The 17,398-nt window shown below is 38.7% G+C and overlaps 1 protein-coding gene and 1 pseudogene across 1 annotated transcript in view; one reads left to right on the top strand and one right to left on the bottom strand.

The window, feature by feature from the left end:
* The window catches only part of LOC112605277, a 1,521-nt pseudogene extending 610 nt beyond the window's left edge, over positions 1-911 (bottom strand).
* Positions 1-17,398, top strand: part of USP34 (ubiquitin specific peptidase 34) — a 288,446-nt gene that overhangs the window by 222,523 nt on the left and 48,525 nt on the right. The window contains exons 49-57 of the mRNA XM_025405742.1: positions 1,791-1,963; positions 4,813-4,966; positions 6,007-6,085; positions 9,447-9,500; positions 9,610-9,705; positions 14,590-14,654; positions 14,741-14,816; positions 14,905-14,952; positions 15,075-15,140. Coding sequence (XP_025261527.1) covers positions 1,791-1,963; positions 4,813-4,966; positions 6,007-6,085; positions 9,447-9,500; positions 9,610-9,705; positions 14,590-14,654; positions 14,741-14,816; positions 14,905-14,952; positions 15,075-15,140 — 811 coding nt within the window. The remainder of the gene's footprint in view (positions 1-1,790; positions 1,964-4,812; positions 4,967-6,006; positions 6,086-9,446; positions 9,501-9,609; positions 9,706-14,589; positions 14,655-14,740; positions 14,817-14,904; positions 14,953-15,074; positions 15,141-17,398) is intronic.

The following is a 17,398-nucleotide window of genomic DNA, read 5'->3' as shown; positions in this document are numbered from 1 at the left end:
GTGTTAGCCAGGATGGTCTCGATCTCCTGACCTCGTGATCCGCCCGTCTCGGCCTCCCAAAGTGCTGGGATTACAGGCTTGAGCCACCGCGCCCGGCCTGATGCTTGTGTTTCTCATGCTGAGAGTGGCCATGCACGTGGGGTGTTTATAAACAGGAGAGAGTAACAGTACCTTCCTTATAGGATTGTTGTAAAACTTATATGCGTTAATGTATAGCAAGCCCTTAGGAGAGGAACTCCTTGGGGGAGGGGGGGGATTTTTTTCTGGTAAACTCAACCAATCCTACGTGCAGTCTGAGGTGTTTTTTGAAGATGCTTTCAACTTCTTTCCTTCTTTCAACGTAACTTTCCTCAGACTGAGAGCTGTTTTTCTTTTTTCTTTTTTGAGTCTTGCTCTGTTGTCCAGGCTGGAATGCTGTGGTGTGATCTTTGCTTCCTGCAGCCTCAGCCTCCCAAGTAGGTGGGATTATAGGCGTGCACACTCCCACACTTGGCTAATTTTTATATTTCCTATAGAGACATGGTTTCGCCATGTTGGCCAGAATGGTCTCGAACTCCTGGCCTCAAGCAATCTGCCCACCTTAGCCTTCCAAAGTGCTGGTATTACAGGCGTGAGCCGCCACACCCAGCCTTAGAGCTGTTTTTCTCTCCAATGCTATGGCTGTCTGTTTCAGCAGCTCTGTTGATATATTCTGATGTCTGTGAGCGAGGTATCCTGTCACAGTGAGAACTCTTGGAGCTATTCTGTCTAGACTCATGCTGGGCATCCAACAGTACTTTTTCCATGTCACCAGTAGAAGTAGAAACTAAGGCTGGAACACTGCTCCCATTCCTATTATTGCTAAAGTGTAATTCTACCCAGGAGCCTTGCGGACTCTAATCCTGCATCGTGGGGGCTGTGCTCTGTGACATGGTGCTAGAGGGCGGCTGCCAGGCATCGGGCTGCCCTTCAGTGGTGGGCGGTGGGGAAAGGGTGAGCACGAGTGCTGCTGCCTAGTGCTCAGGGACTGACTGTATAGTTTTAATAAGAATGTTATTTAGAATACCTCTGTAGTTTCCCTTCTGTGTGGTTTCGTTTTTTGTAGTTTGTTTACCTGCAGACAAGGAAGGTCTGAAAATATTACATAGAAAATTTCAAAAATAATTCTTAAGTTTTAAATTGCCCACTGGACTGAGTAGCATGATAAAATCTGGCACAGTCCCCACTTGGGATGTAAACCATCCTTTTGTTCTATTATGTCCATGGTGCATACACTACTTGTTCATTAGTCTGTTAGTAGCCCTTTTGGTTACCTTTGCAGTATTGCACTGCTTGTATTCAAGAAACCTTTATTTTACTTAATGGCACCAAAGTGTAAGAGTAGTGATCATAACAGTTGGGCTTTGCCAAAGAGAAGCTGTAAAATGCCTTAAAGTTCTCAACTTAATATGAAAAGAAAAAAGAATCATACGATGAGGTTGCTAAAATCTGTGAAATTGTGAACAGTATATTGTTATAATTGTTCTATTTTATTAATACTTGTTATTAATCTCTTGCTGTGCCTAATTTATAAATTAACTTTATTATAGGTATGTCTGTTTAAGAGAAATCATAGTGTATATAGAGTTCAGTACTGTCCTCAGTTTCAGGCAGACACGGGGAGTCTCAGATGGTATCCCCTGCGGATAAGGGGGATTACTATACTTCTTAACTCTGAGTTGAAAATTAAAATGGATATAGCATAACAGAAATCAAACCAACTGAAGTATTTGTGAAAAGTAATCTTTATTAATTTTTTTCTTGTCTCTCAGGGCATGTTTTAAGAAATTGCCTCGCATTTTGAGTTTCAATACTATGAGATACACATTTAATATGGTCACGATGATGAAAGAGAAAGTGAATACACACTTTTCCTTCCCATTACGTTTGGACATGACGCCCTATACAGAAGATTTTCTTATGGGAAAGAGTGAGAGGAAAGAAGGTGATTTTTCCATTTATTTCTCTTGTTTGTGATTATTGTCAATCTCCATAACAAGGTAGTCATGATTACAAAGTTTTCATCAACTACATAGTTAACACAAATTGAATCTTAGAAGGGAGAATGTTTGTTAAGACAATGACGTGCGTTCAGTCAGTTAATCAGTAAATATTTAGTATCTACTAGGACTATGTTCCTAGACATTCTTCTATATACTGGAGTCACAGTGGTGAACAGGATAAGCATGGTTGTCGCTCTTGTGGAGCTTAAATCTCGTGGGGTGAGTCTTTTTATGTTGTTTTGTGTATGTGTGTGTGTGTGTTGTTTTTTTTTCCCCCGAGACACAATCTTGCTCTGTCCCACAGGCTGGAATGCAGTGGCACGATCTTGGCTCACTCCACCTCCCAGGTTCAGGTAATTCTTGTGCCTTAGCCTCCCAAGAAGCTGGAACCATAGGCACGCACCACCAGGCCCAGCTAATTTTTGTATTTTTAGGAGAGACAGGGTTTCGCCATGTTGGGCAGTCTGGTCTCGAAATCCTGATCTCAGGCGATCCACCTGCCTCGGCCTCCTCAAGTGCTTGGATTACAGGTGTGAGCCACTACGCCTGGCCTCTTGCTCATTTTTCCTTCTTTAGGAATAAGTTCTGTTTTGTCTAAACTAGGGTCCTGGCAACGTTTATTTGTATAAACAGTTCTGATTAAAATTTTAAAGGTTTGGAGAAGCCACTTACACTGTACGCTAAGCTTCAGGAAAGAGAACCATGTTATAATCTTTAACTCCAGTGCCTAGCACTTAATGAGTATCCAATAAATGTTTTACCCTCACTCAATGGGAGATGAGAGGTGTAAGCAATGAATGCACACTATTTTTTCAGGAGACATACACTTTCCTTGAAGAGAGTAGAGAAGATGGTAACTATAGCTGTAAAGAAATACAGAGTTAAGAGAGGGAATTATTACTGTTAGGCTTTGGGTATATTTATACCTTGTAGAAGGCAGGGCACAGTGGCTCATGCTTGTAATCCCAGCACTTTGGCAGGCCAAGACAGGCGGTCACCTTAGATCAGAATTTCGAGACCAGGCTGGCCAACATGGTGAAACCCCGTCTCTACTAAAAATACAAAAAAATTAGCTACATGTGGTAACACATGCCTGTAATCCCAGCTACTCAGGAGGCTGAGGCAGGAGAATTACTTGAACCCAGGGAGGCAGAGGGTGCAGTGAGCTGAGATCGTGCCACTGCACTGCAGCCTGGGTGACAGAGCGAGACTCTGTCTCAAAAAAATAAAAATAAGTTGTAAGGCATGGCCCAATAGAGATGACAGGCAAAGTTAAGAAGTGGGCATTGTATGTATACATCCTACTTTTTTTTTTGGGGGGGGGGGGTTCATGTCATTCTCCTGCCTCAGCCTCCCAAGTAGCTGGGACTACAGGCGCCAACCACCACACCCGGCTAATTATTTTGTATTTTTAGTAGAGACGGGGTTTTACTGTGTTAGCCAGGATGATCTTGATCTGACCTCGCGATCCGCCCGCCTCGGCCTCCCAAAGTGCTGGGATTACAGGCGTGAGCCACCGTGCCTGGCACATGCTACTTTTTAGACCTATTATTAAACCATTTAAAAAATTAGCCAGGTGCAGTGACACATGCCTGTAGTCACAGCTATTGGGAGGCTGAGATGGGAGGATCACTTGAGCCCAGGAGTCCAGGGCTGCGGTAAGCTATGATTATACCACTACATTCCAGCCTGGATGGTAGAGCAAGACTCCATCTATTTGAAAAAAAATTTTTTTTTTTCTGGAAAAGTATAGCAGAACCTCCTCACAGCTGTGCTTCATTGTATTTCTTGTGATGTTTCCACTTGTGGAGATAGCAGAATTTATGCCACGATAAAGGAATTTGTTAGGCCACAAGTGATGCAGTCAGATCCTGGCACTGCCTCTGTAAGCATATCTACACTCCTCAGCCACTGCCTTGACACCTTGAGTCATATGCTTCTCTTACTGACCTAATTATCTCTTCATGTTCCAGTTCAGACTGTACCCTCAAGTGAGCCAAGTCTCGTCATTTCCTTATTCCATATTCTACTTTTTCCTTTCTGTGTGGTAGTGGGAATACAGATCATAAATCATACATCGTCTTTAAACTTGCTAGACTATTCTATATTTTTTTTCCTCAGTATCTTTTATTACCTTTAGATTTTAAATCTTTGGGGATAGGAAGTGTACCTTTGTCTTTATTTTGTTTCTGTCTACACAAATCTCCTAATACATAGTGTTTTTTATTAACTGATATGTATTTGGAAGCTGCCAGTACAATGCTTCGTTTTCCTTTTTTTGGCCAACTGTTCAAACCATCTTTAAACCACTTTTCTTAACATGAGAATAAAAGAAGTATGCCAGTTCCTTTTTAGGTCCTTTGTTTGCCTGCTCCTAGTAAAGATTAAATAGAATGGAGCATTTTATACTACCTATTTCAAAAGACTAGTCAGATTAAACAAAAATATTTTATATTTATACTTTATATTGAAGTTGTCCATAATTATGTACTAACACGTAGTTGTTTTACTAGTGGTTTGTATAATAGGTCCTTTATGGTACTAAGCTAAAGATGGTGAATGACTAGCAAATAGTTGTTTTGTACATATTTAACATACAAACTATTTGTGCCTATTTCTGTAAAGTTTATTATAAAAAGTGATTCTACGTAACTGTTGTGACATTGGGAAAATTATTTTTATTAAAATGGTGTTAATAAAATTATTGTAATAAAGTTTATTATAAAAAGGGCTTCTAAGTAACTGTTGTGAAGTTTGGAAAATTATTTCCATTCTATGTAAATCATTTCAGGTTTTAAAGAAGTCAATGATCATTCAAAAGACTCAGAGAGCTATGAATATGACTTGATAGGAGTGACTGTTCACACAGGAACGGCAGATGGTGGACACTATTATAGCTTTATCAGAGATATAGTAAATCCCCATGCTTATAAAAACAATAAATGGTGAGTTTTAAATATTTCAAAACTTTTTTCCTTTAAGAACTTATGGTATTTTTCTGAAATGTTTTCAGTGCTTAGTTTTCTAAAAACTTTCTACAAAAGTTGGAAATGAGGCAGACAAAATTTTTAAATGAAGATAACTTTCAACAGACAGTATAAATCAGTTCTTAAACATACAGATCTTTTAACTCTTGAGAATTTGTATCCTTTCCTCAGAGAAATGAATACACAGTTTTGCAGACAACTTTAGGAGCTTTATAGACAACATTTCAACTCTTGCCTTCTCTATTAAGAGCTGTTTATTGAATATCTTCTACAGGGTAGCCTTATATGTGCCATTAGAAGTTACCTGCATGCTCTGCTTGCTTCACTTCCTATTGGGAGGACCACACACACTTTCTTTTTATCCTTTTATCAAGTTAATGGTTGGAAGTCATTAAACAGTCCCTAGTACCTGTTTTTTTGGTCTTCAGATATTGTTAGGTAGGGTCTAGCCTATAGGTACTATATGTGTGCTAGTCACGGTTCTAAGTGCTGGGGATATTGCTTTGAAGAAAATGTACAATTGTTAATTGATTTTCAGTTAGCAGAATAGTTTCATTCAGTTATTTTTCACTTCTTCACCCATCGTGTCCATGGTGCCTTTTCCTTTTTTTATCCATTTGAATGTTTCCATAAGTATATTTTGAATCTTTTTTTGATCATAAATTTTGAAATGGTATCTGTCTTTGAAAGTTCTCACATCTCTTAATTTTTCCTAATAGCATTACATGTTACATTTAAGCAAACTTTTTTATTTCTTTTATGAATTCTTCTGTTAATCCTAGGTAATAAATGGATCTATCTGATTATAAGGTGGTTAAGAGTATGTTATAAAATTATATTTCCAATTTCTAGTAGATCAGAATTGTAAAAATAAGAACTTAGAATTTATCTCATGAAATAATAGACACTTGTAAGATTGGTTATTCAAAAAATAGTAGACATAATATGAAGATATTCAGTATATGCATACTGGATTAATACTATATGCTCTATTTTAGGTATCTTTTTAACGATGCTGAGGTAAAACCTTTTGATTCTGCTCAGCTTGCATCTGAATGTTTTGGTGGAGAGATGACGGTAAGTTTTATTCAGAAATTATAAATGGTTTGTGCCTTGTCATATCCAAAATCCAGTAGCAGAGTTGCTTAACTTTCTTTTAATTGCTATGATTAAATTAAAGATGTATTCAATTGATATTTATTAGAAGTTTAGTATGTTTACAGAAATATTTTTAAAGTGCTGTTTCTACTTTCCACAATAGCCTGATTAAGAAGGTAAGACAAATAAAAAGCTTAGTAGTATGGGAGTTGAATTACAGTGCCATGAGAATAAGGATTGAGTAAATTGTTTACTCAGTGAATTCTGTGGGATTAGAGCAAAAAGAAATTACTGTTTACTGACTTAATCTGAAAAATCTTTGACAAGGGAGTCTCTCTTAGCTTAGTGTGGCTCAAGAGGCTACCTGATTCACAATAGGAAAAAAAGAAATTAAAAAAATGTTTGGCAAGGAAGTTGGCTTGAGCTAAGTTTTAAAGGATTGTTCTTTCAGTGCTTTTTGTAACACCAGCAGCAACCTGGATAACACTAGTTACTGGATAGAAAAAGGACATCTTCTCTGTGACATAATTGACAAAAGACTTTTTTGTTTTTTGCCCCCAAGTCGGAATCTTGCTGTGTCGCCCAGACTGGAGTGCAGTGGCATGATCTTGGCTCACTGCAACCTCCACCTCCTGGGTTCCAGCTGTTCTCAAGCCTCAGCCTCGGGAGTAGCTGGGATTACAGGTGCCTGCCACCATCCCCAGCCAATTTTTGTATTTTTAATAGAGATGGGGTTTCACCATGTTGGCCAGGCTGGTCTCAAACTCCTGAACCCAAGTGATCCACCTACCTCAGCCTCCCAAGTGCTGGGATTACAGACATGAGCCACGGCACCTAGCCGACAATAGACGTTTAAAAAGACATTTAGGTTGGAGTAGTATTGTAATAATTTCACTTCTCTATAGACAGTTTATCCTAGAATCAATTTTCTGAGAACTGTGTTAAAATATTCTCTTGATTCTCCACAAGACAAATATTAGTCATTTCTGTTTCATAGTTTCGCCCAAATAAAGTTGTTGTTTGACTTAATAACCATATTTGTTATGAATTAGCCATTTACATTCTGGATTTTATAGTTGATCTTAGCCAAAAGTTGAGAAATAATACACATTCCAGATTTTAATGAAGCGTTTCCTTATTGCTTCTTAGTGTTCTTGTCTACTCTGCTGAATGGAAAAAGAAAAGCAGGCCACTTGCTAACAACTTGGAAATGGGTAGAATAGGGAAGTAAATATTAGTTACAACTAAAGCCACCACTAAATGAATTACATCTGTAGATGTTATTCCTAGAATGTTTCCTTTTTTTTTTGTTTTTGTTTTTGTTTTTGTTTTGAGACACAGTCTCACCATGTCGCCAGGCTGGGGTACAGTGGCATGATCTCGGCTCACTGCAACCGCCAACTCCCTGGTTCAACCGTTTCTCCTGCCTCGGCCTCCCAAATAGCTGGGATCAGAGGCACACGCCACCCTGCCCAGCCAATTTTTGTGTTTTTAGTAGAGACGGGGTTTCACTATGTTGGCCAGTATGGTCTCGATCACCTGACCTTGTGATTGCCCACCTCGGGCTCCCAAAGTGCAGGGATTACAGTCATGAGCCACTGTACCTGGCTGAATGTTTCCTTTTTTTAAAAAAAAAATGAAGAGCAAGGCTCTTTCTCTTAAAAAGTAGTTTTTCAAATTGCAGGTCCACTTTTTTTTTTCTTTTATTTATTTTATCGTAAAGTATCTTTAAAAAATGTTTTGAGACCGGGTGTGGTGGCTCATGCCTGTAATCCCAGCACATTGGGAGGCTGAAGTGGGTGGATCACCTGAGGTCAGGAGTTCAACACCAGCATGGCCAATGTGGGGAAACCCCACCTCCACTAAAAATATAAAAATCAGCCAGGCATAGTGGCAGGCGCCTGTAGTCCCAGCTGCTCGGGAGGCTGAGGCAGGAGAATCGCTTGAACCCGGAAAGTGGAGGTTGCAGTGAGCTGAGATCGTGCCATTGAACTCCAGCCTGGGTAACAAGAGCAAAACTCCACCTCAAGAAAAAAAAAAAAAGAAAGAAATAGGCTGGGCGTGATGTCTCAGGCCTGTAATCTCAGCACTTTGGGCGGCCAAGGCTAGTGGATTGCTTGAGGTCAGGAGTTCAAGACCATCCTGGCCAACATGGTGAAACCCTGTCTCTACTAAAAACACACAAAAAATTAGCCGGGTGTGATAGCAGGCACCTGTAATCCCAGCTACTCGGGAGACTGAGGCAGGAGAATCGCTTGAATCAGGCAGAGGTTGCAGTGAGCCGAGATCATGCCATTTCGCTCCAGCCTGGGAGACAAAAGCAAAACTCCGTCTCCAAAAAAAAAAGTTTTGAATCTTTGTGTTTTAAAATGTCTGCCTCTGTCCCTTCTGATTTCATTGCCCATAATGCTGCTTGTCTGCTTCCCTTGGCTTTTTAAATTTTTTCTGTCACAACACACCTGAAGTTCTCCAGAATTACCAGTAGAATCCTCATGTCCTTACTCATTAGGAAACAGCCTTTAAGTTCTCAGAAGCCCCACCACTAAATTCCTCGTAATATTCCACAAGTTCACTTAGCTGTCTGTGATCCTTTGTTCAGCCTCCTTTTGTCCTATGATCTTTCTTTCTTATTCAAATCTAGATCTTTACTGATTGCCTCTCATTACTTCGTGGTCCGTTTTCTTTCCTTTGCATCTTGTGTGTGTGCATGCGTGTGTGCGCGCGTGTGTGTGTGTGTGTATTATCTTTGGTTGACTCTTTTTCTGATGCTTCTTTTGCTGTCTCCCATCAGGCACTGCTTAAAGTGTGTACTGACCAATCCATTTCATCTGCATAAAGTTACTTACAACTCTGAGGTTCAAAATTATGTTTGTGAAGGATTGGTGGAGGTCGATGTTTTGAGATGTCAGAATAAGCTACAGCTTCATGCCAATGAGATATTTTAATAATATGCTCTTCTCATTTATAATGTTGCTGAGTAATAACTATTTAAATTCAGTTTTTATTTCTACTTACCGCATTTACCAAAATTAGGACAAGGCCAACTATTTCCTTTTCTCACTGTCTTCATTTGTTTTCTTTTTTTACAGTAAAATTTTCTCAGTCTCAACTTTATAGTGTTCTCTAAAAATAACAAAAATAATAAAAACTGAAAAAAAGATATTAGGATATATTGGCCAAATTGTGAAGTACATAGAATTTTTATGAACGCGGTGTTGTTTGAAAACTACTTACAAAGGTGCTGTTAAGTATAAAATAGCTGTTTATGAAATAACATATATAAATATAGCTGAGTCTACCCATTTTTTCAAAGAAGTAAAACTTTTGTATTTTTAAACAGACCAAGACCTATGATTCTGTTACAGATAAATTTATGGATTTCTCTTTTGAAAAGGTAACCATTTTTTTATGTATAGTTTTATATTGTTTTTTTCTTCTGCATTGTCTATTTTTAGAGTGATGCTTTGTCAAAATGAAAATATATCTTTTCTTGCTTCTTAAAGACACACAGTGCATATATGCTGTTTTACAAACGCATGGAACCAGAGGAAGAAAATGGCAGAGAATACAAATTTGATGTTTCGTCAGAGTTACTAGAGGTATAAGTTAATTTCACTTGAGCAACATTTTAAAAACATGTTAAGTGTTTATGCAAGGAATACTGTAGTGTAAGAACAGGCTCTACAGGTTGATACCTGTAATTCTGAGTAGATCTTAAGAGTATTTACAAATAGTCTTGGTAATACTGACGTAAGACTGGTAAATGAAAATGAATGAGATTAAATGGAGTAGAAAGTATCACTAAAAGAGAGTAGGTGGCCGGGTGCGGTGGCTCATGCCTGTAATCTCAGCATGTTGGGAGGCCAAGGCGGGTGGATCACGAGGTCACGGGTTCATGACCAGCCTGGCCAAATGGTGAAACACCCTGTCTCTACTAAAAATACAAAAATTAGCTGAGTGTGGTGGTGGGCGCCTGTAATCCCAGCTACTTGGGAGGCTGAGGCAGAGATAATTGCTTGAACCCGGGAGTCGGAGGTTGCAGTGAATGGAGATCGCACCACTGCACTTCATTCAGCCTAGGTGACAGTGAGACTCCATCTCAGAAACAACAACAAAAAGTAGGCAGAAAGGTTGAGGGAATCAGAGTGACTTAACAATTTGTGAGGTTAGGTAATGTTTTGCTTCTTAGATTGGATGATGGGTTTGTAAGTGTTCCTTCTGTTGTGCCTCATGATATAGACATGCCCTCAAGCATGCATTGTAATTGAAAGGCCGTTAAAATGTATTTTACACCTGGGGGCAATGGTTTACACCTACAATCCCAGCATTTTGGGAGGCTCAGACGGGTGGGGTGGATCACCTGAGGTCAGGAGTTCGAGACCAACCTGGCCAACATGGCAAAACCGCAGCTCTACTAAAAATAGAAAGACTAGCTGGGCGTGTTGGTGGGTGCCTGTAATCCCAGCCACTCAGGAGTCCTAGGGGAGAGAATCCCTTGAACCCGAGAGGTGGAGGTTACAGTGAGCCGAGATAACACCACTGCATTTCAGCCTGGGCAACAGAGCAAAACTCTTTTGTCTCAAAAAAAAAAAAAAAGGGCGGGGCGCGGTAACTCACGCCTGTAATCCCAGCACTTTGGGAGACTGAGGTGGGTGGATCACAAGGTCAGGAGAGCGAGACCATCCTGGCTAACATGGTAAAACCCTGTCTCTACTAAAAATACAAAAAATTCGCTGGGTGTGCTGGCGGGCGCCTGTAGTCCCAGATACTCTGGAGGCTGAGGCAGGAGAATGGTGTGAACCCCAGAGGTGGAGCTTGAAGTGAGCCGAGATCGTGCCACTGCACTCCAGCCTGGGCGACAGAATGAGACTGTCTCAAAAAAAGTATTTTACATATGAAGGAATAAAAACATGTTCATTTGTAGTTATGAGGCTTTCTTCATTTCATAATATAGTAGGTAGTAATAGTACATTATTGAGTACATAGCTCAGTGTGTATTGTGTTGGTGTTAGGAATTCAGTCAGCCAAAAACACAAAAAAGTAAATCTTCTCCAGAAATGCATGCCTGATTAAATTGTATGCATTCATCTAGACAATTCAGCTTTTACTGTCTGGAAAAAAAAATTTTTTTTTGTATTATTGCAATCAAGTCTTAAAACTGGGTATTGTTCTGAAATGCTTTTGACTAGTATCTTGCCTGCACATGTGTTAATGGTAAAAAGCCAGGAATATTGTCTTTTTTAAATTCCTTGAATTGGATTTAGTAGCTGAATTAGATGGTATTCATGATAAATGGCTTCATTAGATTTGAAGCTACTAAACTTACCTATTTGTATAAAAATTTATCTCAACCGTCATTATAACCACAATTAATTTTAATCATTTTTTGTGCAAAGCTTTTTGCCCTAAAGATATTTAGACAAATCTAGACCTTGCTTTATATAAGTACCCGACGGTATTTAATGACAGTTACGCCACTTGTGAAGTAAAATGAAATTTTAAATAAAACCTTTACAATGATGATGTATTTTGTTTGTTTACATCGGTGGTTCTCAAACTTCTGTGTGTATGTGTGAGTGACAGGGTCCTCATTTAAAGTGAGGAAGCTTAATCATTTCTGGCTTTTGATTTAAGGTGAAAGATGTGTGACTCCTCATTTTACTTGATACAGAGAGATCATTGTAGGGTTGTTAATTGACCTAATTCCAGTATTATCTCAGGGAATGTGGAGGCCTGAGGAGAGGGAGAAAGTGAACAGCTAGTTGGTGGAGCAGTCAGAACACATACAACTTGTATTAAGTGTGCCGTATTATATCGGTGTAGTTCGTGGTACCCTGAAACAATCACAATAGTAACCTCAAAAAATCACACTGATGGTAGATCACCATAATAATATAATATGTAATATGATATAATACATAATATAATAATATATAATGACGAAAATGTTTGAAATATTTCAGGAATTACCAGAATGTGACAAAGTGAGGACATGCTAGTAAAAAAATGGTGCCAATAGACTTGCTTGATTGCAAGGCTGCCACAGCCCTTCAGTTTGTTGAAAAATACAGCATCTGCAAAGTGCAGTGAAGTGAAGCACAATAAAATGAGATATGCCTGTACATTAGAAAATTCCTCATTGCAGACCTAAGCCAACAATTTTTTCTGTAATTGTTCCAACTTACTATTGTTAAATGAGTGTGCCTACATGTTTTCTTAAAATTAAATTTAAAATGTAAAATACTGTGTACATGAACATTAATATGGTTTTAGATATAAACCAGAATGTGGTTCTTTAGATTTGTACATTTAAAGCATAGCCATTAATCCCAAAAGATAACATAAAACATTTTAGAAGCATAAAAGAGATAAAGCAAACTAGTTATAAATTGTAATGATTCTTACAGATAATATAAGGTAAGAGTTCTCAGAAAGTGTAGTTGATAGGGTTTGCTAGAAAAGGGTCAGGAAATACTTCGGGAAGTTAACCTTAAACTGAAACTTGAAAGTTAGAGAAGAGGTAATCATGTGAAGAATGCTCGGGGCCAGGCAAAGAAAACATTATGTACAAATTGCCTAGGAAGGACAGAGCTTATTGGCATGTTTCAGAAGCCAAAAGATGACCTATATGGCTGTGATGGTAGTTCAAGGAAAAGTGGCCCAAGATGAGGATGGACAGTTACGTAGAAAATAGCTAGGGTAAGGCTGGGCGCAGTGGCTCCCACCTGTAATCCCAGCACTTTGGGAGGCTGAGGCAGTTGGTTCACCTGAGGTCAGGAGTTTGAGACCAGCCTGGCCACCATGATGAAACCCCCTCTCTACTAAAAACACAAAAATTCACTGGGCGTGGTGGCGGGCACCTGTAATCCCAGCTACTTGGGAGGCTGAAGCAAGAGAATCGCTCGAACCTGGAGGTGGAGATTGCAGTGAGCCAAGATCGCACCATTGCACTCCAGCCTGGGCAACAAGAATGAAACTCTGTCTCAAAAAAAGAAAAAGAAAAGAAAAAAGAAAACAGGGTGGCTGGGCAGAGTGGGCAGGATGAGATTACCCCTGTAATCTCAGCACTTTGAGAGGTAGGCGGATTGCTTGACCCCAGGAGTTCAAGACCAGCCTGGGCAACATGGTAAAACCCCATCTCTACCAAAAAAAAATGTATATATATATTAGCTGGGCATGGTGGCACACACCTGTAGTCCCAGCTACTCAGGAAGCTGAGGTGGGAGGATCACTTGAGGCCAGGGAAGTCAAGGCTGCAGTAAGCTATCATGCTGCTGCACTCCAGCCCAGGTGACAGAGTGAGACCCTGTCTCCAAAATAAATAAATAAATAAATCCACGAAAAATAGCTATACACATACATAGATACAATATAAAAAGAACTATGAAGCAGATGAATGTTTCTGTAAAACAAAAATAGAGCAGAACCAAAAACACTTACATGGTGGAAACCACAGTATTACCTGCCTTTAGGTTCAGGAGATCATGCTGACCAGTAGTTAGGCCCTAATGGGATAGAGGGGACAAAAATTGTGACACAGAATCTACAACTGAGCTTATGGCTGGAATCCAGAGTTTAGAATGGGGCTCCCTTGTTATAAAAAGTACTGAATGAGATGGGTAGAATGCTATCAGAGTCCGCGTGATACAGAGTCTGATACAGGGGCTACAGCCTAATAGAATGTTTTTGTACCTGGAAATGCTCAAGAACTCTGAAGCAGGCTATTCACTGATTAGACTGTGATTTCCCAAATATCACTGTAGAACAGGAACCCTATTAGGTTCTAAATTAGTGTAGTGGACTGGGGAGGCAAAGAGATATTTGAAAATCTTCAATGGAAGATTAAAGATAAGGTTGGGACTTTCAGCTCAAAATGAACCTATCGACCAACATTCCAAAATAAAATCAGAAGTTTAGCCCTACAAAAGACAGCTAGTAATACCAGTAGTCAGAACATCTAGGTAAAAATAGTTTTATGGAACTGACAAAAACATAAGGCCTATTTAAGGTATTCAGAGGGATGAAGACAAAAACAACAGAGTGATCCTACAGTGCTAATTTTTCATGATTTTTATAAACAAATCACGTCTGATTTGGGTCTGCCAACCAGAATTAAGTATTGTACCAACTTTTAAATGTAAACCTTTCTTTTATAACCTTATCAGAATGTAACATGACTTATATTTTATTCATTTATATACTTGCTTTTCAGATAGGATTTCAGAATTCTTGCAGCATTTTAATAAATACAATAAAAACCTCACAGTTGCTTGAGGTAGCCAGATAAGTATTAATAATTACAAAATATTAGTAGCAACCATTTATATGAGTATACTTGGGGAAAAAATCAAAATGAACTTTAAGTGCATGTATTTTATTTTGCGGTTTTTTAGAGGAGACTTTTTGTCTAATAAAAATATTAGTAAAATGTAATGAAGTAAACTGCTTTATCATATATCTAATGTTAACATTTTTGTTTTCAGTGGATTTGGCATGATAACATGCAGTTTCTTCAAGACAAAAACATTTTTGAACATACATATTTTGGGTGAGTTTGGTAAATTTCATAGATATTTTACACATTTAAAAAAAAATCTTATGTGTGAATTTTAAATGATTATTTTTAAATTCTAGATTTATGTGGCAATTGTGTAGTTGTATTCCCAGTACATTACCAGATCCTAAAGCTGTGTCCCTAATGACAGCAAAGGTAATAAATATATGAACTTTAAATAATTCTGTCAAAATTTACTACTTTAAAATGATTGAAGCTTTTTTTGCTGTATTTTTTCTTACAGTTAAGCACTTCCTTTGTCCTTGAGACATTTATTCATTCTAAAGAAAAGGTATGTGTTTTATACTATGGATTTTTTTTTTGTCGTTTATGTTTTTATCAGGTATCTTTTGGTTTTTGTTATTGTTGGCTCAGAAGTTCATAAACTTTGACTGACTTCTTTTTCTTTTCTAGCCCACAATGCTTCAGTGGATTGAACTGTTGACCAAACAGTTTAATAATAGTCAGGCAGCTTGTGAGGTAAGGTGATAATTCAACAACTAATGCATAGCTTAAGATTCTTTTTTTTTCCCCTCTTATCTAAGATGCTATAGCAAAGTTGTTTTATCTATCACAGGGAGCCAAATGTAAGTCATTCCTAAAATCATTTAGCTGAGAAAGTTATAATTTAATATATCACATCCATTACACTGATTAAATAATTGATTATTAAGTCACTTAAAAATTCATGTTTTGGCCAGGTGTGGTGGCTCATGCCTGTAACCCCAGCACCTTGGAAGGCTGAGGCAGGCAGAGTACGAGATCAAGAGATCGAGACCATCTTGGCCAACATGGTGAAACCCTGTCTGTACTAAAAATACAAAAAATAGCAGGGTAGGGTAACGCATGCCTGTCGTCCCAGTGCCTGGGGAGGCAGAGGCAGGAGAATCACTTGAACCTGGGAGGCGGAGGTTGCAGTGAGCTGAGGTTGTGCCACTGCACTCCAGCCTGATGATGTAGCGAGACTCTGTCTCAAAAAAAAATTTTTTTCCCCCTTCATCTAACAGAAGGAAAAACTATGTATAGAATATTCAAGACTCTTCCAAATACTTCTTAACTACTTTTGTTTTTACAGCCTTATTAAGGTATAAATGACAAAAATTTTATATATTCAAGGTATACAAAATGATTTGATGTATGTATACCTTGTGAAGTGATTACCACATTCAAATTAATTAACACATTTATCACCACGTAGTTATGTGTATGTGTGAGTGGTGAGGACATACACCTCCCTTAGCAAATTTCAAGTAAACTATGCAAAAAATTTTTAATCTTTTTTTAGTCAGTTTTGTCTCAAAACAATACAATATTGTAACTAGTGTCATGATGCTGTACGTAAGATCCCCAGAATTTAAAATGGAAACTTGGGCTCGGGCACGGTGGCTCACGCCTGGAATCCCAGTACTTTGGGAGGCCAAGGTGGGCGGATCACTTGAGGTCAGGAGTTTGAGACCAGCCCAGGTCACATGCGAAACCACGTCTCTACTAAAAATAAAAAAAAGTAACTGGTCATGGTGGTGTGCACTTGTAATTCCAACTACTGGGGAGCCTGAGGCAGGAGAATCGCTTGAACCCTGGAGGCGAAGGTGCCGTGAGCTGAGATCACGCCACTGCATTCCAGCCTGAGTGACAGAGTGAGACTGTCTCAATTTAACAAAATAAAAATAAAAAACCTGAAACTTTGTACTCTTTGGCCAACCTCATCTTCCTATTTCTTCCATCCCTCTCTTAACTACTTTTGTATGTTGTTAGGAAATGCTTAACATCATCTGTCACTTCCTCTTTCCCCACTCTCTCCGCCAAAAAAAAATTCACCTATCCACCTATCTCAGTAGATTAGTTTATGCCTGGTTTTAGCTCCCCATCCCCCATTTTAAGAGATGCATCCCTAAGGATAACCTGCTCACAGGTAATGACAACTTAATCATATTGCCATCTTAATTTTTAGATTAGCAACCAAAGAGTTGTAAAATCCATAGGAATGCAAGTGTTACAAATTAACAGAAGTGGGAAATAGCAGTCTAGTATATAATTGATGAATTATATTTAAAGGTTTTTTTGCGTATTTAGAAGTTCATCTAATTATACCTTATAGAAATAGAGTAAGGGAATCTATTCCTCAGAAATTTCAAACACAAAAGTGTAACTTCTTGAAACTTTGTAATGAGAATTTGGAAATATGGACAGAAGTAGAAAGGGACCATAAGCTGTCACATACCTGTTCCTCAGCTTCAATAAATAATAATATTCTTTCATTCTTGTTTCATCTACCCCCTTTTTTTTCCCCCATAATGGAAGAATTTTAAAGGAGATGTAAATAAATTATGCATCTATAAACACCCAGTATATATTTCTAACATAAGAAAACTTTAAAAACATATGCAACCAGTAATATTATAAGTGATTTCTCATCTTTATAACTTTTTTTTTCCCCCATAGAGGGTGGTGTTCTGTCACCGAGGCTGTTGAATGCAGTGGTGCACAATCATAGCTCACTGCAACCTCAAAATCCTGGACTTGAGCAATCCTCCTCCCTCAGCCTCCCGAGTAGCTGGGACCACAGGCACTCACCAACACACTCAGCTAATGTTTTTCTTTTTTTATAGAGACGGAGTCTCTTTGTTGCGCAGCTGGTCTCAAACTCCAAGCTTCAAGCTATCCTCCTGCCTCTGCCTCCCAAATTGCTGAGATTACAGGCATGAGCCATTACGCCTGGCCGGAAGTGATTTATTCTT

The sequence above is a fragment of the Theropithecus gelada genome, chromosome 13, assembly GCF_003255815.1.
Source record: "Theropithecus gelada isolate Dixy chromosome 13, Tgel_1.0, whole genome shotgun sequence".
Lineage (NCBI taxonomy): Eukaryota > Metazoa > Chordata > Mammalia > Primates > Cercopithecidae > Theropithecus > Theropithecus gelada.
This window is presented reverse-complemented; position numbering and strand designations above follow the sequence as displayed.